We start from the raw sequence: 25,956 nt of genomic DNA on the forward strand, positions 1-25,956 counted from the left end.
ATACACCCTGGACAGGTCGCCAGTCCATCGCAGGGCACACACACCATTCACTCACACACTCATACCCAAGAGCAATTTAGACTCTCCAATCAGCCTAACCTGCATGTCTGGACTGTGGAAGGAAACCGGAGTACACGGAGAAAACCCACGCGAGCACAGGGAGAACATGCAAACTCCACACAGAGAGGCCCCGGCCGATGGGAATTCAAACCCAGGACCTCCTTGCTGTGAGGCGGCAGTGCTACCCACTGCACCATCCATGCCACCCTCAAATTAACATAATGTCAAATAAAATAGTTATGTATTGTATTTGGTTGCATATCCATCACATACCATGACTTTCTGATGTCTGTGACCTATCAACATCACCAGAGTGGATATCTAATTCTCAGGTCCTACAAGCAACACTAAAACTCTGCATTTGAATGGATCTCTATGGGAATTGGGGGTGGGACTAGATTCAGCTGTAAATTATGCTGATACAGTGTAGAACACATTTGTTGGCTAAATGGCTTTAAGTCAACCGGGGTCCGAGGTATCAAACCAGCCTCAAACAATCGTGCTGCTACTAGATATACAGTAGATACTTCAAGGTCTGTTTCTCCTGAATAATTCTTCCATTGAGTTCAACAGGAAAATTAGTCAGAATAAATGTCCCTTGTAGTATCTGCAGTATATCTGTCAGCAGCATGATGGTTTGAGGCTTATCTGATACCTTGGACCCTTGATGACATAAAGCCATTTAGCAAAAAAATGTATTCCATACTGTTTTGGTGTAATTTACAGCTGAATCTAGTCCCACCCCCCACAGTTCCCATAGAGATCCATTCAAAAGCAGAGATTTTTGTATGACAACCTTAAAATATGATATCCAGATTCTGGTAATGTTGATAGGCCACAGACTTCAAGAAGTCATGGCATCCAAACAATATGCAACCAAATACAAAACATGACTTCTTTTATTTGACATTATGTTAATTTGTCTCAAACATTGAAATGTGGGGCTATGTGTAAAAAGTATTGTAGTTACTACATGGTGAAACCAATATGTACAAAAATGCCCTTTAATAAAAGCTGAGAATCTGCACTTTGACCACGTATGAATTGTTTGATTACAAACACAGGAAATAAAACATTAATAGGAAAAAGCAGAAAGAAGCAAAGTGTGTCCAAACTTTTGACTGGTACTGTATATTACACTTCAGTGGGGCGATCATTAAGATTCAACTGTTATACTATAATTGGGAGTGAAGTAACTGGCTAACTATTAGCTAAGTACAACGTGACCGTATAAACGCAGTAACTTGACGCAACCCGTTATTATTTCTGATGACGGTTGGATAAGGAAATGGGTAAATTAATTTGATAACGTTCGCCTTTAATGCAAAATTTCAAGCGGCTCTATGGTGACGACAGCTAGTCGCCGGAAGTTGTTTTATGTACACATTATGACTTCCTCTCCAAACCCATTTGCAGGTCTTTAGCTAGCTAGCCAAAAACATGTGTTAAAAGGGTTAATGAAGATTGGCATTTTGAATATAGTGATTAAACGGCCATCATCTCACCCATCCCCAAATAACTGGTCAGATATAGTCGTATGTGCCTTGGTGATAAGAGACAAGTGGCTGTCAGGTCGCATTTATGAGAGTGCGGGCTAGGGAATCTAGCTAACGGTAGCTAGCTAGGTTGATAGCTAGCTGGCTAGCTACCAGGAACTATACATTAGTTAAACAAGGCTTGTGATGTTTTCGAATTCTTAACAAGCTAGCCACTTTTTTATATATCATAATCGTGTTTTTAAAGGTACATCATAAATATCATTAAAATAAATCATGTCCGTTTTTAACGAAAGCGCGCTTAAGAAAATGCTGTCAAAGGTGAGCTACTTATACGATGTGTTGGCAAGATTTTTGCTGAAAATTGTATGTCGCAAAATGGTGTTTGCTGGCTTAAGTCTTTTTTGTTTATATTTTTGCCGTATAAAGATAATGATACATAGCTGGTAAGTTAACTTGCATTGTTACGTTAGCTAACTGGAAACTAGCTGTAGTGCTGCTGTACCATCATAACGCCATCAACCCCATTGCAAATAGCTAACGTTAGCTATACTTAAACGTCAGAGCGTCTGATGGTAGCTAGTTACTTTAATAATATAATCTTATAATAGGAAACAGATATTTCTAATTTCTAATTCACAAAATGTACCCAGCTAAAGATTTTTTTAAATTTCTTTTCAGCAATACAAATACAGAGATTTGACAGTGCGTGAAATCATCAATGTAATCTCTCAGTACAAGGATCTGAAGCCAGTTATGGATGCATATGGTAAGTAACGTTCCTGATATTGTCAAATGTGCTATGAGTATGATAATATCCACACCTCGTTGTGTGCCGGAGATGCTGCATTTCGTTCGTATAGATTGATTCGGCACTAGCTACGGTTTGGCAATTGGTTTAGTCCATATGAGTCGGACAGCTCTCGCCATCTATTTTCGCAGAATATTTTTGAATAGACATACGCATTCCATATGAATGTTTGTGCTGACATTTATTTCTTAAGTTTATTTCTAAAGTCCAAATCATCTTTGTAGGCAGTGTTTTCACGTCTCAAAAATGTGCATGACATACTTAACGTTTTTTGGCAGGTAACACATATAGGCCAAGTGAAATTCAACTTGTGAATTCAGTCTCAGATCTTTCACATGTAAGGCTTTGTGGAATGCAGTTAATATGTGGAACGTTTTACTTAAGGATTATTTCGTGAAGTAGCCATACCAACTCGTTTTGATGCATTATTTTAAATAAAAAATGATGCATTAAAACATTACCATACCAGGAAATGCAGTGTTTAGTAATTTCTTTAACACTTGTATGGTACAGAGGTCTTACACTTACCTAAAGGTTTATGAAAAAGGGATGTTAATTGTTCAATAGTTATTTTGCGAATATCCATCCTAACAGGGGTCACATAAACCTTTTTTTTTTTCAGTGTTTCCTTGTAGCTTTTGCTTCCATGTTATTTAGCCTATATCTTGTACCCGCAAGAAGTGAAGTGAAGTGAAAAGAATACACGTGAAGAACAATAGCAAAATGCACATTGCATACATTACAGAAAACAAGGTTTCAAGGTATACTTTGAAGCCTGTGTAGTTGCTTCTGTACCATGGAGTTCAACTAATAGTTCTCAACATAACATTCTTATTCTGTGTTGTTTAAAATTTTACTGCATGTAAATCCGGCTGTGTATTCCAGTCAATTTCATCTTTGCCACATAGTATTGCCTCACGTTTTCCGTGCTAGAGCTTTCCCCATATACAGTATTCACGGCAGATTCCCTTTCAGGCTAGTGGAGGACCCATGAGGGAGCATAGATGCTATTTCTTAATATCTCTTCAATTAGAAGACGTCAGAAAAAATAGGTTGTTATGGAATCTGGAATATGGAAGACAAAAGGGTATTCTATTTGATTCAGTCTTCGAATCCCTTCAAGTCTGTAGGCATTCTGTTCCGCAGTTTCTGCAGCTGCGAATTACAGCTTCCTACAAACACAGTAAAGGGAGATATTCCACTATTTTTTATGTAGGCAAACTAAACCAAGCACCCCTGGTATACAAGGTTTATTTTACATGAAAATATGCAAAGCCAACTTCATGCAAATATCAAAACTGAAATTTCATTTTTTCTTTTTTTCTTTTTTCTTAGAAGTTTCCCCACTAACTTGTGAAATTTCACCAAAGGTTGTTTTTTTTATGGACCTAATCTTGACCCATGTATCTCATATACCAGATGTTGTATGATCAGAGGTTGAATGAACCAGTGGAAATAAGCATGCACATGAATTGTGTTCTCTGTAGTGAGGGTGAACACACTGCAGTCTAAAATGTGCCAGCAAGATGAAAAAGAATTTGGTATTATCTAGGTGCAGGTTTTCAGCTGAAATTTACATACTGTACATATACAAAATTTGGAGAGGAATAATACAATAAAGTCAGTAGCCTATATAGGTTGCTGGCTGTGTAAAAGTCTTGGACATGTCACAGCCTCTGAATGTGTGTGGATGTGTTTGTAATCACTTCAGCCATTTTCTATCCACAGTGTTTAATGATGGCTCCAGCAGAGACTTGATGAGTCTGACAGGAACAGTGCCAGTGAGCTACAGGGGTAAGTGCATTAGCCGCCTGATCAACTAAATGTTGGCAGCCCTCTGCAAAAGAACGCAGATAGTGTTTGTATTCAAATGTGAAACGGTTCTCAGCCCCGTGGGTGGTTTATGCAGATGAAAAACCATGTAGTCAGTTCTCACTGCAGCAAATTAAATATGAATGGCTGTGTTATGTCTTATTCTCTGTAGGGAACATCTATAATATTCCAGTGTGTCTGTGGCTCCTGGACAGCTACCCATATAATCCGCCCATCTGCTTTGTGAAGCCCACCAGTGCGATGATGATCAAGACGGGGAAACACATTGATGCCAACGGCAAAATCTACCTGCCCTATCTGCATGAGTGGAAACATGTGGGTCACTTTCCTTGGTTTTCCTTGGGGTGTGGGTCAGTTTTTGCCTCTTTTTGAGGTGTGTGTCATTGTTGCTGTGTCTCATAGGGGTGTGGGTCAGTTCCTGTGTCGCAGTGAGCTCTGGATTGGTTCCATATTGTCTCTTGAGTGTGGATCACTTCCACAGTGTCTTATTGGGGTGTGGATCACTTCCACAGTGTCTTATTGGGGTGTGGATCACTTCCACAATGTCTTATTGGGGTGTGGATCACTTCCACAGTGTCTTATTGGGGTGTGGATCACTTCCACAATGTCTTATTGGGGTGTGGATCACTTCCACAGTGTCTTATTGGGGTGTGGATCACTTCCACAGTGTCTTATTGGGGTGTGGGTCAATTCCACAGTGTCTTATTGAGGTGTGGAAAACAATTAACATGGAGACCAGTAAATTATATTTTTCATATAAATTTTCATTATACATGAATTGTGAAGGAAGAATTTTTCAAGTTCATTGTACAATGGATTGCACCATGGTAACTGCATATTTACCAGCAGGGGGAGTTTGAGGTGTTATTGTCTAGATAGAGAATGGAAGGTAGATTATTTGGCGACATCATAGTCCCGTGTAGTCAGTTGTGTGAGTTTTTCCTGTGGCTTGAGTTCCTGACTCTTGAGTTCTGTTCTGAGTCTGTCTTGTAGGTTAGGTTCTGGGTTGTGAGTGGTTTGCGTTCTGGTTTCTGTGTGTCCCGTGGTTTGGTTTGTGGGTTCTGAGTGTGTCCTTTATTTTTGATTATGGGTTGTGATTGTGCCCTGTTTGTGTGTCCAGCCTCAGTCAGACCTGTATGGGCTGATCCAGGTGATGATCGTGGTGTTTGGGGAGGAGCCTCCAGTCTTCTCACGTCCTACAACACAGACCGCATACCAGCCTTTCCCAGCAACCGGGCCTCCCAGCCGTGAGTTTAGAAAGTACACACAGGGCACATCATCCACACAATGTGTAATGTTTCTGTAATCACTATGAAGATTACAAGTGAACCGACTGATAATTAGTCTAACTAATTAAGATTGTATAATAAAATAGTTTTTATGATTTGTGTATCAGTTTTGTATGGATATTAAATGTATTTGTTCACCATAGAACAATATAAAACACAGTGAAGAATAATCAAATTTAGCATCAGTGTTGTGGTGTGGTTGACCACAGCCCAATGGAGTAACAGCACGACAGGGTGCAGACGCCTTAAAGTTTAGTTTCAAAGTCAATCAATGTGGAACTGTAGAACAGCATATTAGAGAAAACCAGGTCCACTGTACATTGTAAATATAACCTGGGCAAGTTTGAGCCATCATCTTCATTTGTGCGAAGCATTTGCTCACCATTGTTAGCAGGCAAACTGTGCTTTTAGTAATGGGAATCATTTTTTCCCTGTGTTTGTTCCATATTGAGATTTTAGTTATTAATAATTTAGACTATGCATACCACACCACCCACCCTGTAATTAGTAGGACATGAGATGACACAACAACCTGCCCATCATTTTTGTATTATTTTTGAGGGTACTCAACTGTTGTTTTTTGAAAGGCTATGGACATGAAGCGTTTTACTCTTATATTACAGTAGATGTCACTCTGTGTCCTCTCTCTCTGGTGCTGTATGTCCCTGTGTATTCCCTGGGCTGGTGTGAAATGGTGTGTGAGTGGTCTGTGTTTGCTGTCATGTTTGTGTTTTTTTTTTTTTGTGTGGTTAAAAAAAAAATAATAATAATAATAATTTTGGGGGGCGGTGGAGGTGGCATGTGAGAAATGTGTGTGTGAGAAGTGTACTGTACAGTTGTAGGTGTCTGTGCCCTGTAAGTGTAATGCGTGTGTATTCCCTGGGGAGTGGTATGTGATTTATCTGTCTTTTACTTTAGAGTCCTACATGCCCGGTGTGCCAGCTGTGTCCCCTTATGGGCCCGGCCATTCTCCCGGTCCTGGGTAAGAACCCACCTCTAAAACCTTGTAAAACCCACACATGCATGCAGTCATGCTAATAATTCCTGTCTTTATACAGCACTTACTGTATGAACTGTGCAGCGATAAATAATATGAATTTATGTAAATAAATGAATATATTGTTATTTCTGGTAATGTAATGCTTTTTCTTGCAGTGGGTACCCAGGGTACACCTATCCTAGTGGAAACTCATATCCCGCTACAGCTGGCCCAACTCACTACAGCTCCCAGAATCCTGTCCCCAGTGTGGGTAAGTACAGTAGCCCTGCAGGTTGCTGGGAAATGTACTTGAATTACACAACCATGAAAAAATATGGCTAAATGTTGTATTACTGTTCTGCTACTTGTAAAAGTAATACTCAAGAATAGTTCATGGCTATTATAACCACTGCCTAATTTATTTGAATTCTTTATTTGAATGTGATAATTAAATAAGTAATGAAATGTAAAAAAAAATGTTTTACCCTAGCAGGTTGCATAATTAACAAGATAATACATTTATCACCCAAGGCAGTCAGACTATTCAATGACCCGTGACCTTTGAACTTCTAGGAGGAAGTTTCCCTGTTGTGACTTCAGTGGCTTGATGTTCCCTATGGGAAAGGTTGCAACCGTAACCAGAGCCAAGGTGCAAATGTTTACCAGGCATGGTGTTTCGGGTCTTAAAAGGCCCGTCTAAGCTAGCCTAGCATTTGGGCCTCTATATTTAGGCAAGAGAGACACAGGAGTGGGGTTCATTATCCCAAAGTGTATTATCCTGCAGTTGGAATTAACTCTGACCTTCACAGTGCTGACTTGGCACTGTTACACTATACAGCACACACATCTCCCCAGCCATTCCATCTCTGTGTTTGAATTTGGTTACAAAACAATGCTTAGGTCCCTGTATACTGGATATTCTTGAGTTTGAATATTCCTGAGCAAGATGTATTGACTCAATCCCTCTGGGAAAACAATAGTGCGGCATTGATTATAGTATAATCATGTAAAAGGCTGTATCTGCTGGTAAAATTTAGACAGGAAGTCACTTTGTGCTGAAGATGACAGGTGCTGTAGGTGCTGGTGGTGGTGGTGACAGGCTGTAGGTGCTGGTGGTGGTGGTGGTGTTGGTGGTGACAGGCTGTAGGTGGTGTTGGTGGTGGTGGTGTTGGTGGTGGTGATGATGTTTGAATTTAATGGTTTTGTTTGCACAGGACCGAGCCGTGACGGCACCATCGGAGAGGACACCATCCGCGCCTCGCTCATCTCTGCAGTGAGTGACAAACTGCGCTGGAGGATGAAGGAGGAGATGGACCGGGCGCAGGCTGAGCTGGACGCCCTGAAGCGCACCGAGGAGGACCTGAAGAGGGGCCATCAGAGGCTGGAGGAGATGGTGTCCCGTCTGGACCAGGAAGTGGTGAGCAACACTTTACCCCTCAGTGTGTTCATCCAGAGAAACACAACACGCACAACGCATCAATATTCAAGGAAAATATTCTCTTTGATCCTTCTGCTTTATCTGCAGGCAATGTAAGAACTTTGTTAATTTGTTATTCTGTCTGTCTGTCTGTCTGCCTGGTAGGCAGAGGTGGACCGGAATATCGATCTGCTGACGCGGAAAGATGAAGAGCTTAGTGCTGCCCTGGAGAAGATGGAGAACCAATCGGAGGACAATGACATTGATGATGTCATTGTGCCCACCGCTCCCCTCTACAAGCAGATCCTCAACCTTTATGCGGAGGAGAACGCCATCGAGGACACCATCTTCTACCTGGGGGAGGCGCTGCGACGTGGCGTCATTGACCTGGAGGTCTTCCTGAAGGTGAGCGCCACGCTACGGCCTTCTTTTCTCCGCCGTTCGGCCTTCCTCCCTCTGCCCCCCGTCCCTCTCTCACCTGCTGCAGGGTTTCCGTGTTGTTTGGAGGTTGACTAAAGGTGTGCGCGTTCACGCGGGGTTGTGGGCATGCGTACGGCTGCGTGCGAGCGTGTGTTTGTACTGTATGTGTACGGGCGGGTGGTTGTGCATTCAGCGTTGCGTGGTGGCTCTCTGATGGTTGTATGCATGTTTTCCCTCTCCGCAGCACGTGCGGCTCCTGTCCCGGAAGCAGTTCCAACTGCGTGCACTGATGCAGAAAGCCCGCAAAACTGCTGGCCTCAGCGACCTTTACTGACCTCTGTCCCCTGCTCTCATGCAAACCCCGCTCTCGTTTTTTTATTTTATTTTATATGAAGTTGTAAGTTCAAGGGCATGAAATTGCCTCCTTTTTATTGATTTCATGGCATTACATTACATTACATTAATGGCATTTGGCAGACGCTCTTATCCAGAGCGACGTACAGTTGCTTAGACTAAGCAGGAGACAATCCTCCCCTGGAGCAATGCAGGGTTAAGGGCCTTGCTCAAGAGCTGCGCGGATCTTATTGTGGCTACACCGGGGATCGAACCACCGGCCTTCTGGGTCCCAGTCATGTAACCACTAGGCTACAGGCAGCCCTGTCCTGGCACTGTTGCCTAATGCACACATGCAAACACTGCATACACTCCCAGAGAATCGTCTTATCGAAATGCAGTTTGTTGATATACTTCCTCTGGTTTTTATAAGAGAAAGGTTTAGAGATCAGTATAGGTGGCCCAGATATCGGCCCAGAGTGCTGTAGTTACGTATGCATTTGCTTCATGTTTGCTCATAATAATCCTCCAACTCCCAAACTCTGCCCGACCTTGGGTGCCGTAATATAAGCATCTTTCTGACTGAGCCCACTTCTTCCTGCAAAGACCTGTCACCAGTGTAGCCTTAGCATAGCAGCTGTCCTGCGACTATGAATAGCATAGCTTATGATATGGAAAATTTGATGTCAACTGATGTATAAAATAGGAACTGATGTATAAATTGAAATGTTAAGATGTGAATGTGAACAATTAAACTGTGAACAGCATATTCGGATAAAGGCATGGTTTAGCTTTTTCATGTGTGATATTCTCTGAAAGATCAGCAAGTGATTTTTAGCATGGAGGATGCACACCAAAAATAAATCCTGAGAAAATTTGTCTCTATTTTCTTGGTTGTTAAGAGTTTCCAGAAAGTGTGTTAAATATATGATTTGACTGTGGGTTATGTAAGATGCAATGTTAGGATATGAATAGAGGACCGCTAGTGTTATGTGAAATGAAACGCTAGGATGTGATGGCATATGAGCTGTATGCGGCAGTCTGCACTGCATAGCAGGCATTCCGTGAAGTGGGTTCCTGCTCTTTAGGTTGTATGGCCATTTGCTGGGTAATGTATAGGAAAGGTTGAGCTAAAAATAAAAGTGAGCCATTAGCCTTTCAGCTTGTCTGGGGTGAACTCCTGAAGATCTATGGCCCAGTTCAGCCTCTTCACCAGTGGCCCCTGTGTATAAGACTGCGCCACCACCATGGATGCCTCTTTCAGTCTTCAGGATCTGATGGGCTGATCTAAAAATCATCACTTTCTGCAGAGAGTTCTTGCCTCTGTTGCCATGTCATACCCTTTGCAGTCAATCCAGACTAATTTAGGCAGACAGACATACTGACATACAGAGGGATGCATACACATTCATTAAGACTGGAGTCAGAGACAGACAGTCCAAGACCGTCCAGACTCATTAAGATGGACAGACAGACACATCTACTTGCAGGCTTATTATTTGACAAATCGCAGCGTGTCTGGACTGTCTTACTAACATCAATGACAAATAATGTCATTTTACGCAACATCAATCCAAACCCCAGCTGTTATGTGGGAAAATCTATTGCTGGCTCTGGCCACTGGCGATTTGAATCCACTGATCAAGGTCTTAAACTGGGGTGAGTTTTCTGCTGTTGTGCTTTGCATTTCTTGATTCTGTGCTGAGAATCCCTTATGCTCCTCAGAATTAAGGCATATATTATGTATGTGTAATGTATGTATGATAGGTGTCTGGATAGTGCCCTTCACTATGTTTTAATTGTATATGAACTGCATCTGAACTGTGTAGTCCTCCAGTTTATATGTAAGTTAAAGAATGGGGTGTGCATTAAAATGCACATTTAGAGGCATAAGCAAATGCATGTCTTCTCGGCCAGCTTACGGTTTACTTCCGATATTATGTACATTACTGTTTCTTTTCTTAGTCGCTGTCAGTTTTGTGTTGTTTTCAATCTTAGTATTATGCACAATGATGATTCCAAACATAGTTACTCCAGGATAACTTATTTTAGTGAATATTGAAGTTATTTTACAATTTCATTTTTAGTTTATGATAATAAAAAAAAACAAAAGCACTTTCAAGGAGCTGTGAAATGTTACTAGTTTGGGGGTTTCATTTGAAAATAAAGACGAATTTCCACATGCACGTCTCGTTTGTTGCCGTTACTCATCCCTCTGGAATTGCATGCAGGTAGAGGTGACCATGGTGCAGCAGCCAGTTTGAGGGGAAAAAAGGGGCCAGTTTGGCCCTGTTGAACTGTAATGCTGTAATGTGAACGTTGAAAAAACCCTGTTTTTGGCGTATTCAACTGGCATTGCCAAAGCTATTGCCGACTGCTGTGCGTGACCTTGCCGCAGAAATCCGGAGACCGGTCTGATATTTGGGAATCCGCTGTTTTGTGTTTTTGCTGGAGTAAATATGAGCAGGCATTGTGAAGATCTGTCCTTTGGCCCCTAATGCAGCTGGTCAGAGCTGACTGGACAGTGCAGAACTTGCTTGCCCCACAAAATGACCATCTTGAGAAGTACATCATTGGAAAGGACACACTGCCAGATTACTGCAGATAATTTTTATTGTAAAAATACAGGTTCCTATCTGCCAGCTTTTACAACATTTTACATTGAATCAAAGAACTGTTGCTCCAAAACTAGTTTGCTGAAAATGCTTTATCCTTTATTAATGTAGTAAAATTGAGGTGAGGGAAATGGTTGCCCTTTGGCTGTTGAATGACTCTGCCTGTGTAAAAGATAGGACCACTGGGCAGTGATAGCCGTGCAGTGGTTGTTTAGCACACTGAAACACCCGTATAGATTGGAATTCTGTAGTGCGGGATGCCATATTTAAGGACGAGTTGAAGGTGGTGTTGAGGATCCCCAGTGTGCTGGCCTGTGAACAGGGGCTCTGCTGGAATGGTTCTGCTGAACATAAAATGACGAATCCAAAATGGAGGCCCATCCTGCCTGAGCCACCTGCAGGTTCAGTTCAGTTTTACAATGGACCATGGAAGAGGTCAGAAGCACATTGGCACATCCCCCGGGATGTTTGATGAGCATACAGTGAGGACTCATCTCTGCCAGGGGGCACTACAGGGAGACCGGAGGTCTGTGTTGACAGGGCCGGGGGGATGGGAAGGGGATGGAGTCAGAGCAGGGCTGTTTTTGGGTGTGTATGCGGTTGGGGCGGTGATTGAGGTGCGGTCGATATCTCACAAGGACAGCTCCTTCTGCACACTCCACAGGGTCTCCGCACTCCTGACCAGATGCCTCTCCTCCTCAGGCTTCAGGCTCATCTTCACCACGTCTGTCAGGCCGCTGTTGCCCAACACGCAGGGCACGCTCAGGAACACCTCGTCCTTCACCCCGTGCATGTCCTGCGGCCGTGGAGAGAGGCGCGGTCAGGAAGGGCTTCACTGAGAGAGTGTGTGTGTGTGTGTGTCTGTGTGTGTGTGTGCGCCAGTGACTGTGTACAGGTGTGTCTGAGCCATTAGAGGATCGCATACTAGAGGATTTGTGGCAGAAAATGCAGAAGACACAAAGAGCAGGTACGGTGGTACAAGCTACTGTATATTTTGTTTCAGTTGCATGTATTTGACTAATCTTGGCTCTCTTAGAGGCTTCTCTGGGTGATGTCGGCTGCTGATATTGTTACATTTTGCACGTTTTTAAGGATATTCAATTCAATTTTATTTGTATAGCGCTTTTTACAAAGGGCTTTTGTCGCAAAGCAGCTTTACATAGAAACCGGGCCCCAAGAGTACGACTAGTGGCAAGGAAAAACTCCCTGGAAACAGGAAGACACCTTGAGCAGAACATGACTCAGTAGGGGAACCCATCTGCCGCTGGTTGCAACCGTCAACCGTGCAAGGGTTGCAACCATGTTTTGTCTCCTCTCCGTGAAGAGGAGTCAGTGGTGTCAGTGGTGCAGCTACTCCCAGGGGAATAAACTTCCCAAAATGTGAGCCAATGCAGGAACGTCTTCAAGACAATGAGATTCAGCTGCCTTTTTACAATGGTCACAATTGGGGACACCCACTGACTTGCCTCAATTAACTTGTGTTGTCCTCCATTCAACCATTCAACACTGTTTTTCTGAGTTCTACAGCAGTGAATAAGCCATGAAGTCAAGCACAGTGCCATACCTTGACTAGCGTGGATACTGGGTGCACCTTGCGCAGGTTCTTGATGATGGACTCTACCAGGTCTCCCACAGACAGCCCAATTGCCCAGGACGTGTATCCCTTCAGTTTAATGACTTCATAGGCACTGATGGAGAAGGGATGATGGCAATATGTGTATTTGCTCTGTTGTTTGTTGTTGTCTTAGAGCTATCTAAAGGATATCAACCTTTGCTCAATGTTCTATTGAAGTCGGCAGAGCATCTGATATCACTGTAATTTAATTTACTGTCATGTGATATTTACACACAAACTAGTCACCTTTCCATATGTCCATTGATTTTGCTTTTCTTTCTGTGTCGTGAACTTCTGTTCAACACATTTTGTTTTTGTAATAACAAAGTAAAAATCACAAAATCTGTGCTAAATAAATCTAATCTTGTGGTTCAAGATTTGATGATGTTTACGCAGAGATTATTACGGCTCCCTAAACGGAAGGTTGAGGAAATTACTCCTATTTGAGGCTGAGCATATTTCAGACTCACCCATCTACCACCCTCTTGTGCACATATCTCCAGTCTTCCTGATCGGTATCTGTTCCCATCTCTGGGTTCAGTTTCTGGAGGGAGACCCCGGCCACATTCATACCACTCCACACGGGCACTGTGAGGAAGAAGACATATTGATTGGATGGCTAACATGGAAAAACGTTTCAGTACAGATCAATTTAAATCTGCAGCTTACTTTCTTTAGAGGATTTGGTTGGGTAAATGACCCAGGACGCCTGTCTGACTGAGGAAAATGTTGGGCGACAGGCCCATGAAAATGGACATTAAACGGGCAGACTAACGCTGGAGTGCTTCATGACAGACGGACATCCTGCTGGAGTCTCTGTGTTCTCTGACAGACAGACGGACAGACAGACTCACCGCTGGAGTCTCTGTGCCTTCAGACAGACAGACAAACTCACCGCTTGAGTCCCCGTGCTCTCCGATGACCCAGGCATGGCAGCTGGATGGATGGACGTGAAGCTTCTCGCTCATCAGGAAGCGGAAGCGGGCAGAGTCCAAGTTGGTGCCACTGCCGATGACACGATGCCTGGGGAAGCCACTCAGCTTCCAGGCCACATACGTCAGGATGTCCACTGAGAGGGGCCCGAATCCAAACGTTACTTTCACCTTTCACCCCCCCCACAAGAGCTCAAAAGGTATAGCCATGTATATGTCTTGAATGTCTCTTGCTCAGTCTGAGTTTGGGATGGTTATTAATTATTAATATTTGGTGTGATTTAACCAAAAATATGTCATGATGTAAGAGCAGAGGGTGCAGGGTTGGTTCCCTGCCCACATCCTTCTCAACTTCGGAAAGTGTGGTTGTCAGCTCTCAGAAGAAAGGCTTCAAAATGTCTCCTCTGAGTTTCCATAGACAAACCCTGTCTAGTTCAAGGGTTCTTCGTCAGGTAAAATGAATCAATCTGTTAGCTTTTCACACCTACCATAGAGGGTTCCATGAAGAACTAAAAAGCGTTCCTCTATGGCAGGATCATCAACTACGGCCCACAGAAATGCAAAACCGGCCCTGGTTTTCTTTTCTCCCAGGTAATTAGTGCTACTGATTGGCTAGTCTTCAGAGACTGACTCCCAGGTAAATGGAGGATGGAAAACCAGCCGTTCTTGGGCCCTGAAGGACGAGTTGCTGATCCCTGGTTAATGAAGATGAGAGTGTGAACGGGAGTGGTCCCTGCTTGCCTGGGTTGGAGACGACGAGAATGATGCAGTCGGGGCTGTGCTTGACGATGTTGGGGATGATGAACTTGAAAATGTTGACGTTGCGCTGCACCAGGTTGAGACGGCTTTCGCCTTCCTGCTGCCGGGCTCCGGCCGTCACCACAACAACCTTGGAGTTCGCCGTTACGCTGTAGTCTAAGGGACAGAAAGATACTCTTCACATCGCGTTACTGTTGGATACTGCTCTCTCTCCACTAAAACCGCACTCTCGTAATGCTCCTCTCTCCACAATCATGTTTAGACACTTCATTGTAGTCATTTCTCCTTTAATTAAATTATTACAATACTTTTTACTCTAAGTAGTTTATGTATTATTATTAACATTATCTTTCCCTATGAAGTTTACATGCAATTTAAAATCATAATCATGATAATGCTGCTCTCCTCAGGCTGCTCTCCCCTACACACTGCTCACTCCTGCAGGTGCAAGTAGTTAGTACTCCTAGCTCTATCCTCATGCACTTTCTCGATTCCCTTGCATCTGGAGTAGGCTGAAACTGCTTTTTGGTATTCATGAAACTTTTTGAAAGTTTATAGAGCGTGCATATTATTTTGGAGAGAATGCGAGTGCAGAGGTACACGAGGAACTTAGTGAAAGTGTGTCAGTTCCCTCTGTGAAGCCTGCACCCAGCATGATCCCCCAGGCCACCTTCTGACAGCCTGGACTGACAGCCTCACCTTTGCTGGCTACGATTTTGGGTGTGCGCAGGAAAAGCCCCCCATGCTGCAGGTCCATGGCCTCGCCCTTCAGCTTTTCCTCCATCACATCGACCAGGGCCACTTCATCTGCCAACTCCTGCTCATTACACACAAATCTACCATCACAAATGCACACCTGATGCCACCTCATCTCAAACACATTACCATCGCACAAAACTACCATCCTACCACCTCATCTAAAACACACACAGCATTACCATCACACAAAACTACCATCCTACCACCTCATCTAAAACACACACAGCACTACCATTCAACCACCTCATCTCAAACATACACAGCATTACCATCACACAAAACTACCATCCTACCACCTCATCTAAAACACACACAGCACTACCATTCAACCACCTCATCTCAAACATACACAGCATTACCATCACACAAAACTACCATCCTACCACCTCATCTCCAACACACACAAAACTACCATCCTACCACCTCATCTAAAACACACACAGCATTACCATCACACAGAACTACCATCCTACCACCTCATCTCCTACACATGACACTATCATAGCCCTGATCTCAAACACATACAGCATTACCATCATCGTTACTGTAAACCATGCTTTTCTGTTTCTGTGCCAGACAGACACAATTATATACGAATATACAACATTTTTAGGGTGGATTCTTGGAAGAAACGGTAAGGTATTCCTATATCCTCTCACTGGTGTCACGTTACGGTGCTTTCTTTCTTTAATCTATCTTTTATCTTCAGGAAGAACAGTCTCTGCTTTACCATTCTGTGTCAGACCCCACCACACTCACCTTCATCAGGATGCTCATGGCACAGGCCATGCCCACCATCCCAACGCCCACCACCGTCACCTTATTCCGGGAGCCCACCGGCTCCTCGTCCATGACGCGAGCGATCAACTTATTGTATGTGTATGCCATGGCAACAGGCTGAGGGGAAAAGCAGACACGAATGACACTTGTGTGAGTGTGTTGTACCACTCTGTGTCTGTGTGCACTTCTGGGTAAGACACGAGACACTCAAATCACTCAAGCAGTCAATGCACATTTCACTCTAAACATCAAGTGGTAAACTTGAAATGCCATTACACCATTTATAAGGGTATTTGCAAGTAACCGAATGTATTATGAATGTGAATGAACATCCAAGTATTAAGTCCAGACTAAACACATAGCCTAGGGAGGACAGATAAAAATTTGCCTCGATGGCTAAGTCTAGCGCATTTGTAGAAATGTTATTCATGTCCCTGACATTATCCCTGTCGCTTCACATGATAGGGTATTCACTCCTTTCCCAATCTGTAAATTCTCTTTATATTGCCCAAATCACTTAATGCTGCCGGTTGTTGCTGGGCAAGTGTAATCGCTGGCACACAATATTTTTACTTTTTCAAAGGTGACAGAACATTAACTTGCAGGGTCTTGCGCGGATTTGAGGAAATGTAATCTGAAAACTGTAGGTAAATGTGAGTGCCATGTAATTCGACGAATGTATAACATATATAATGTTCATAGTTACACTCACGTAATAAATCATTTACGACTATCCACGTTATGTTACGTTATGTAACTGCAATGCAACTGGATATTTAATTGATACCGTTAACATTAAACATTAGACTATTTTTCTCAAGTGTACAATTACAACACCCAAGCTGAGAATCTAACCTACAACCACTCTGGAACTGTGGTTAAATTGTGGGAATTGAGGCATGTGCCCCGTCCCCACGCACAGTACCTCAACCATTATCATGCATTGCAACCGCTACAACTGCAATAGTGAAATATTATAGCGGTACACGGAGCATAATGCATCTAAAATTTTACTTGTACAAGTGTAATATATAAAGATGCTTATTTAGACCCAGATTAGCCTACTTAAACGAGAAAACGCAAATACTAAATAGCCTACTATCAGAGCCGATATGAATGATGGAAAATAGTCTACAACGAAAATAAGACCCAGATAAAAAGAAAACCCACACACGTTTTGTGAATCATGTACCCATTCGGGTGATGCTAGTGGTTATTCCTAAATGCAGGTATTTGCCCTCACCTTTTTTCTTTCACCAGAAATCAGAACGTTGCGGAGAGTTCAGTCGGAATGTGTTCCAGTGGACGCTCCTCCAGCTATTCCGCTGCACCGTACACGCAGGCGGAGCCTCTCAGTATTTAAAGCATCGCAGAGACCAAACTCTGCATCATTTACATACAAGTTTGTGCAGGCGTGACCTTGTGCCCCGCGCCTGTCCCTTTACCAAGTTCAGACAGATGGGGTGGAAACGCTGATCCCTTTAGCTGGCTTCTCTTTCACGTATTTTCTACACTTCACCTCTCGCGACACCCTTTATTGCTATTTATTTACTTGTGTATTATTTTATTTGGTTATTTACAGTGAGCGCTGTTTCTGATGTTTCAGGTAAAATGAGATGCAGTTTTCAAGCTGACGCGACTGACATTTGAAAGAGATTTATAGTTTTTACCTGATTTGAACTTTAAGACAGTGTATAATCCTTTCACATACATATATTGTATATCGTTTTCTAGGCTATAAAGGACATAACAGCCAGTATGGAAAACAGAAACAATTTTCTATTTAATTTCTATTTATTTTATTATTTTATTATTTTATTATTTTATTATTTTTTTACTCTGTAGTTTTAGAAACATGCACATACCATATTCCAAAATAAATGTGATCATTTGGCAAATACATTAGCTTCAACTGAATGCATGTATGTACAACAATTAATCATTAATCAAAATAATCTTTGCATCAATTCCCGCATCCAGGTAATGTGCATGTTGGATTTCCTTAGCCCGGCAATTTCTATTTACTAACCTGTAAAGTTGAAAGGAAGCTTTTAATGTCGGTTGTGAGATCAGTAAAGACTTGGTCTATGTCTGCTTGTTTTTTCTTTGAGGGAGATAGGAATGATATATTTGCTGTACCCCTACAAAAAGCAGTGCTCACCAATGGTTTCACAGTCACAGTACTAATCCTTTTCAGATGTTTGCAGTTATAAACAATTATGTTTATCGACACAGTCTAACTGACTTTGGATCCAGGTTGCTTGTGATTGTGTTAATACTGTCAGAAAAAATATAAAAGTATAAAATTCATAAAAGCATGCAGTTGTAGCTGTTTTTCAGACCAAAGAAATATGATCTAAGTGACTTTGACTGTGGAATGATTGTTGGTGTCAAACAGGGTGGGTTGAATATCTCAGAAACTGCTGATCTCCTGGAATTTTCACCCACAACAGTCACTAGAGTTTGCAGAGAATGATGCGGAAAAAAATATCCAATGAGCAGCAGTTCTGCGGGCAAAAATGCATTGTTAATGAGAGAGGTCAGAGGAGAAAGGCCAGATTGGACAAAGCTGACAGGAAGGTGACAGTAATGCAAATAAAATACATAGTAAAGTGCTCACTGAGTGTATATCAGCATGTTCTAAGCCTGACAGCTGCACCAAAAGCCCTCTGCTGTAACATACATGTACAGTGTAATTATAGCGCTGAACTGAAATAACACGGCTGTCAGTACCATGAAGGGACGGTATGTGCACATACATAAATAGAAATATTTGAACCATTTGGTAAACATGACTTCATACCAAAGCCTCATACCAAAGAAAACAAAATGTTGAAGTGAGGTGTATATAATACTTGAAACAGCTGTTTTGCTTGAAACAGCAAAATAATGCAGGTGTATACACAACAATGGACTCCCACTTGAAATGATTTTGAGATTTAAGATTAATGCATGATTGATGAGAAAACTACAACAAATTGAGATGACTATGTGATTACACCAGTTGGCATAGCAAAATATGACAGGGTGCAATACAAAGAAAAGTTACCACACATGAAATGCATCAGGGGCCTGTATCATGGTGCAAGATTATTGATTATTGATTATTGATTATCTGGATAACTGCACTGATTAAAACCCTCAAAGCAGGATTACTGAGTTAGCTGGATAACTGCACTGAGTAAAACCCAGAATAGCTATTTTTACTGCCGTCCATGATTTGGGACAGTTTAGGGTTTTACAGGACTTATCCAGCTGAGAACATTGCCATTAATGTGTGATATGTGTCATATGAATCCATCAAGAATTTATGTGTGTTGTATGAATCCATAAAACAATCCCTTTTATGCTGTGCTTGGTGGTTTCATGCGAAAGATTCCCTTTGTTCCTGAGTCCCTTGCCTTTATTACACAGCTCACTGTCTTATCTATTGTAATACATATTCTCCATTGACCTTGAAGAGTTATGACATCACCCAACTCTCCTCTGTGCATATACAGTAAATATCCTCCCAGGGGAGAATTATATTACATTACATTCAGGAACAGTACATCTGAATGTGTTTGCTTAATGGTAATGGCTTATGTATATGTGCCCATTATACAGATACAAGAACAAATGCCTGAAGGTTGTACAAATATAAAACATAAGATGAACTGTACGTATGTGTTGGGAGAAATTTAAGTTTGTTATACTCCAATGTCTAGCTTCCTAGGTTAAATTGTTCTTCTACACTGTTTCCCCTGTATTGGACTTTATATAAACAAGAAAATACAGTAAGAAAGGAAACAAAAAAACAGACTTTGACTCATCATTTTGCCTACAGTGGATCCATTGCAGACAAGCTTTGTCTTGGAACACCCAGAGGATCTCATTTCTACTTTGCCTCCTGGTAGTCCTTCTTTGTATTAAATACTCTTTGTTAAAAAATACTTGTTATATCAGTGTTAAATGTACATTACTCTAATTTCCAACTACTGTATACCCCTAATTCTGCTGAAGTAACTCATGACATAGTTTCTGTAATCCAGTTTATTAATTGCTCTAAACTTTTAAAACCCTCAAATAAATTCTCCCCTTCTTCTCTTTTTCTGAGACTAAGATTTTGTGCTTTGTTGTGCATACCATAAAAGTGATGAAAGTCAAATATAACCCCTCATCTGACTTCACGGTGGTCAAAGACCAGGATGATGCATGGATGACAGCATCTATTGTCAAACTAGAATCTAGGGCATCTGTGGTAAAACCAGAATTGAGAGTGGAGGAAGGAGAGTGCTTATAGGAGAACTGCAGCTCAGATCAGATCACAGTCTGTAGGAGGGAGGGTGCTTATAGGAGAACTACAGCTCAGATCACAGTCTGTAGGAGGGAGGGTGCTTATAGGAGAACTGCAGCTCAGATCACGCTGGTATGCAGTGGTAACCTGTGAGAAGCCTAGCCGTATGTTTTTGCATAACTAGCGGATGACGTTGCTAGCTGTTAGCACAGAGACCTTCCCATTGGGCTCTGGGGCACTCTGGGCGCAGGGTTACTTTTCAAAAAATGCATGTCACTGCTCCTTGCAAATGTTTTGTGGCCGTTTTAGATACTAAAACCAGAAAGTGGAAGCTGATGCATGTGGGCTTTAGTTGTGATAATAGTGATGTCCCATGCCTTGGTTGTTAGCTCCAGAGTGGACAATTGATTTCCTATATTTCATGAATTTGCTGGTGGCAGGTAAGGCATGGGTATTCAGCTTCAGTTTATTGTTTGGTATAATGAGGGAACCTGCTGCAGCTTAGCATTTATGCTTATCAGATTTAGCCCCGATAGGGATATTCGTTCATTAGTTCAGCTGGGCATTGTGGTCTGTAGTTTGGCTGGGCATTGTGGTCTGTAGTTTGGCTTGGCATTGTGGTATGTAGTTTCCCTGCGCATTGTGGTCTGTAGTTTGACTGTGCATTGTGGTTTGTAGTTCAGCTGGGCATTGTGGTCTGTAGTTTGGCTGGTCATTGTCGTCTGTAGTTTGGCTGGGCATGGTGGTCTGTAGTTTGGCTGTGCATTTTGGTCTGTAGTTTGGCTGGGCATTGTGGTCTGTAGTTTGGCTGTGCATTTTGGTTGGTAGTTTGGCTGGGCATTGTGGTCTGTAGTTTGGCTGTGCATTGTGATCTGTATTTCGGCTGTGAGTGTGGTTTGTAGTTTGTACATTTGAAAGTGAAGTTAAAAACACAATTTTTATTTGATTCAATTATTGGAAAGATAACTTCTATTACTCTAGCCTTATTAAAAAACATGATTTCAGTTTTTTAATAAGGTGGCTCAAAATCACTTTATGAATTAAAAATTCACCAAATAAGCTGTAAACTGGTTCACATTAGAATTTAATATATAACAAGCAATATTAAACTGAAATGAAATTTTTGGTTTATTAAATGTGAGCTTTTAGTGTTAGAGGTCTTGTCATTGTATTTTAATTATGCCTGGCACATTTTGGTGTCAAACTCAACCAAAGACAGGCCACCATTAATTTCAATCCCTGATCAATCAGCCATTCTACCAATAAATAACTTTTCTATTGCAGCTGCAACATGATGCCATCTAGTGGTAATAATTTAAAGTCACGTCACTGTGTTGGCAGATGTGCCAAAGCGCTAATTTGTGCACTGCATTTACACATAAAGAGGACTGAAAGTCTGCAGATATAACCCATTAATTCATCATTATATGGACATAATGATTAATATACTATATTATTTTCTGTCCATGCACAGCTCTACTTTTAGTACTGGATAGATGCAAAATGTAAAACCAGGGACCAATCTTGCAGACAGATCTGTCTGTTTATTTATATTATGCATATGACTGACACACAGTCAGCAAAGTCAAAATTGCACAGCAGTCAAAAGAACCTAATACCAATTTTCCCATGAAAATTAATAGAAAATCATGCTACTTTGGCGGTCAAATGGAAAATAATGCACTCCTGTCAAAGCTCACATGGTAATTCTCAATGTGTCACAACAACATGTCTTATAACGAACAGAGTGTGGAAGGCTATTTTTGGTTCATACTGCAATAAAGTGTCCAACACTTGACAGCAAGTGATGAGAGAGAACTTGTTAGTCTGCATGTCAACGAATGCAAATCATTGTGAGTCAGTTGTTTGGTCCCAAGCACAGCATTGAATGCAGTTGCGTGCAAAGCAATAGCACTGAATAATGTTGCACAATTATAACACTGAAGACAGTCGCCGACACTGAGCACAGTTTGATAGCTAAAACCCTGAACACAGCTGCACACATTGTTATAGCAATGAACAGAGATAGACACTGCAATAGTACTGACCACAGTTACATACAGCTATAGCACTGAACACAGTTGTACAGAGCTGTAGCTCTGAACATACTCACACACACCTGTAGAACTGAACACAGTTAAACAAAAATGTATGAAACAGCTGTGCATTTTGAACTGTATTATAGTGCACTGAACACAGTAATACACAGGTACTGCACTGAGCAGTTAAACAGCTATAGCACTGAACACAGCTGCACACACAGCTATAGCACTGAGCACAGGATCCAACACAGAACTTGTACTGAACACATTTACAGCAATAGCGCTTAATGCAGATACACAGAACTATAGCACCAAATGTAGTTGTGCAGTTGCTCAGCTCACTGCTTCATGAGCTGAGTGATAAAACATTTATGCAGGGCATAGAACAGTTTATCCATACAGACGTGGCTGTCCAGTCTGTAGCCTTTAACATAACATCACATTATATTATTATTGGCATTTGCACTGATGCAGAAAGCCCGCAAAACTGCTGGCCTCAGCGACCTTTACTGACCTCTGTCCCCTGCTCTCATGCAAACCCCGCTCTCGTTTTTATTTTATATGAAGTTGTAAGTTCAAGGGCATGAAATTGCCTCCTTTTTATTGATTTCATTGCATTACATTACATTACATTAATGGCATTTGGCAGACGGTCTTATCCAGAGCGACGTACAGTTGATTAGACTAAGCAGGAGACAATCCTCCCCTGGAGCAATGCAGGGTTAAGGGCCTTGCTCAAGGGCCCAACGGCTGTGTGGATCTTATTGTGGCTACACTGGGATTAGAACCACCGATCTTCCGTGTGTCCCAGTCATTTACCTTAACCACTACGCTACAGACCGCCCCTTTTCAAACTGCATAATTAATAATAATGTAGTAGATGCAGATGTGCCAAAGCGCTAATTTGTGCACTGCATTTACACATAAAGAGGACTGAAAGTCTGCAGATATAACCCATTAATTCATCATTATATGGACATAATGATTAATATACTATATTATTTTCTGTCCATGCACAGCTCTACTTTTAGTACTGGATAGATGCAAAATGTAAAACCAGGGACCAATCTTGCCTGTTTATTTATATTATGCATATGACTGACACACAGTCAGCAAAGTCAAAATTGCACAGCAGTCAAAAGAACCTAATACCAATTTTCCCATGAAAATTAATAGAAAATCATGCTACTTTGGCGGTCAAATGGAAAATAATGCACTCCTGTCAAAGCTCACATGGTAATTCTCAATGTGTCACAACAACATGTCTTATTACGAACAGAGTGTGGAAGGCTATTTTTGGTTCATACTGCAATAAAGTGTCCAACACTTGACAGCAAGTGATGAGAGAGAACTTGTTAGTCTGCATGTCAACGAATGCAAATCATTGTGAGTCAGTTGTTAGGTCCCAAGCACAGCATTGAATGCAGTTGCGTGCAAAGCAATAGCACTGAATAATGTTGCACAATTATAACACTGAAGACAGTCGCCGACACTGAGCACAGTTTGATAGCTAAAACCCTGAACACAGCTGCACACATTGTTATAGCAATGAACAGAGATAGACACTGCAATAGTACTGACCACAGTTACATACAGCTATAGCACTGAACACAGTTGTACAGAGCTGTAGCTCTGAACATACTCACACACACCTGTAGAACTGAACACAGTTAAACAAAAATTTATGAAACAGCTGTACATTTTGAACTGTATTATAGTGCACTGAACACAGTAATACACAGGTACTGCACTGAGCAGTTAAACAGCTATAGCACTGAACACAGCTGCACACACAGCTATAGCACTGAGCACAGGATCCAACACAGAACTTGTACTGAACACATTTACAGCAATAGCGCTTAATGCAGATACACAGAACTATAGCACCAAATGTAGTTGTGCAGCTGCTCAGCTCACTGCTTCATGAGCTGAGTGATAAAACATTTATGCAGGGCATAGAACAGTTTATCCATACAGACGTGGCTGTCCAGTCTGTAGCCTTTAACATAACATCACATTATATTATTATTGGCATTTGCACTGATGCAGAAAGCCCGCAAAACTGCTGGCCTCAGCGACCTTTACTGACCTCTGTCCCCTGCTCTCATGCAAACCCCGCTCTCGTTTTTATTTTATATGAAGTTGTAAGTTCAAGGGCATGAAATTGCCTCCTTTTATTGATTTCATGGCATTACATTACATTACATTATTGGCATTTGGCAGACGGTCTTATCCAGAGCGACGTACAGTTGATTAGACTAAGCAGGAGACAATCCTCCCCTGGAGCAATGCAGGGTTAAGGGCCTTGCTCAAGGGCCCAACGGCTGTGTGGATCTTATTGTGGCTACACTGGGATTAGAACCACCGATCTTCCGTGTGTCCCAGTCATTTACCTTTACCACTACGCTACAGACCGCCCCTTTTCAAACTGCATAATTAATAATAATGTAGTAGATGCATTACTATGCTCATTACATATAAGTAATCCAATGAATTCTAGTTTAATAGTTGTGCCTGATAGAATTCCATAGGCTAATGAACCAGCCAAGGATGATACAGTCCCCTCCAAAAGTATTGGAACAGCAAGGCTAATTCCTTTGTTTTTGCAATGAACCAAATACATTAGGGGTTCAGATAAAAAGATGAATACAAGACAAAAGTTCAGAATTTCAGCTTTTATTTCCTGGTATACACCTAGGTGTGTTAAACTTCTTAGAAAATAGCACTTTTGGTATGAGGCCACCCACTTTTTAGGGTGGTCTGATACAAAAGGTGATATGGTCTAAGTTGTTTAACAAATCTAGATAATAAATACCAGGAAATAAATGGGCATTCGGAACTGCCATCTCATGTACATATTTTGACCTCAAACACAATTGTCTTCAGTGTATAGCAAAACAAAAGGAATTGACCTTGCTGTTCCAATATGTTTGTAGAAGATATATAAGAAAAGTGTAAGGATTTAATTACAGGTCGCAACCTTTGTTGGTTAGAAGTCTTGCCAGAAGCAAGCTGAAAAACTGCAATGAATGTTCATCTCAGGATAAAACAATCTGCATCTGAAAATATGAAAATGAATGGAGTTACTCAGGCCTGAAAAATAAGGGATTAGCTTTCATACACCTGTGGATTTTTGGTTAACTAAACACATTAATGAAAACATTAGGACAAACATGCATCAGCAGAAACTCCAGCTTGAAGCAAACAATATTAACTGCAATGCAGAGACAAAAAGACTCCTTGCTGAGTGCAATAAGCTATAGTGAGCTAATGTGACTGATGGCGAATGGGACTAAAGAGCGTGTTGTCTCAAAGCACTGCAAACAAGGAACACGTAATTCATGAAGGTGTAAACAGTGATAATTCATTTCAGCAGAATATAATGTGTTTTTGCATGCCTGATCCTGTCACTGACTGATGCCCTGAGGGAGAGAATGCCGTCCATTATCCGCGGTTCCACCATGTTGAATCTCACATCATTTTATGCCAGAGCCTTTTGAATAACTCTTTCCAAATTGTTTATACAAACTGGCAGGACCA

The 25,956-nt window shown here is 41.7% G+C and overlaps 2 protein-coding genes across 2 annotated transcripts; one reads left to right on the forward strand and one right to left on the reverse strand.

Annotated features, from left to right (window-relative positions):
- Nucleotides 1–1,460: 1,460 nt before the first annotated feature.
- On the forward strand, nucleotides 1,461–10,820 carry LOC133130648 (tumor susceptibility gene 101 protein-like). The gene is made up of 10 exons (XM_061245368.1): nucleotides 1,461–1,877; nucleotides 2,238–2,325; nucleotides 4,096–4,161; nucleotides 4,352–4,515; nucleotides 5,321–5,447; nucleotides 6,408–6,471; nucleotides 6,645–6,739; nucleotides 7,683–7,885; nucleotides 8,051–8,290; nucleotides 8,550–10,820. Exons 1-10 carry the CDS (start codon nucleotides 1,833–1,835, stop codon nucleotides 8,637–8,639), a joined length of 1,182 nt encoding a protein of 393 aa, XP_061101352.1. The 5' UTR covers nucleotides 1,461–1,832; the 3' UTR covers nucleotides 8,640–10,820.
- A 409-nt stretch (nucleotides 10,821–11,229) lies between these two features.
- LOC133130335 (L-lactate dehydrogenase A chain-like) lies at nucleotides 11,230–16,209 on the reverse strand. The gene is made up of 7 exons (XM_061244840.1): nucleotides 16,078–16,209; nucleotides 15,259–15,376; nucleotides 14,542–14,715; nucleotides 13,764–13,937; nucleotides 13,339–13,456; nucleotides 12,818–12,941; nucleotides 11,230–12,049 (listed from the first exon to the last, which is right to left on the reverse strand). Exons 1-7 carry the CDS (start codon nucleotides 16,204–16,206, stop codon nucleotides 11,885–11,887), a joined length of 1,002 nt encoding a protein of 333 aa, XP_061100824.1. The 5' UTR covers nucleotides 16,207–16,209; the 3' UTR covers nucleotides 11,230–11,884.
- Nucleotides 16,210–25,956: the final 9,747 nt, after the last annotated feature.

The sequence above is a fragment of the Conger conger genome, chromosome 6 (assembly GCF_963514075.1).
Source record: "Conger conger chromosome 6, fConCon1.1, whole genome shotgun sequence".
Lineage (NCBI taxonomy): Eukaryota > Metazoa > Chordata > Actinopteri > Anguilliformes > Congridae > Conger > Conger conger.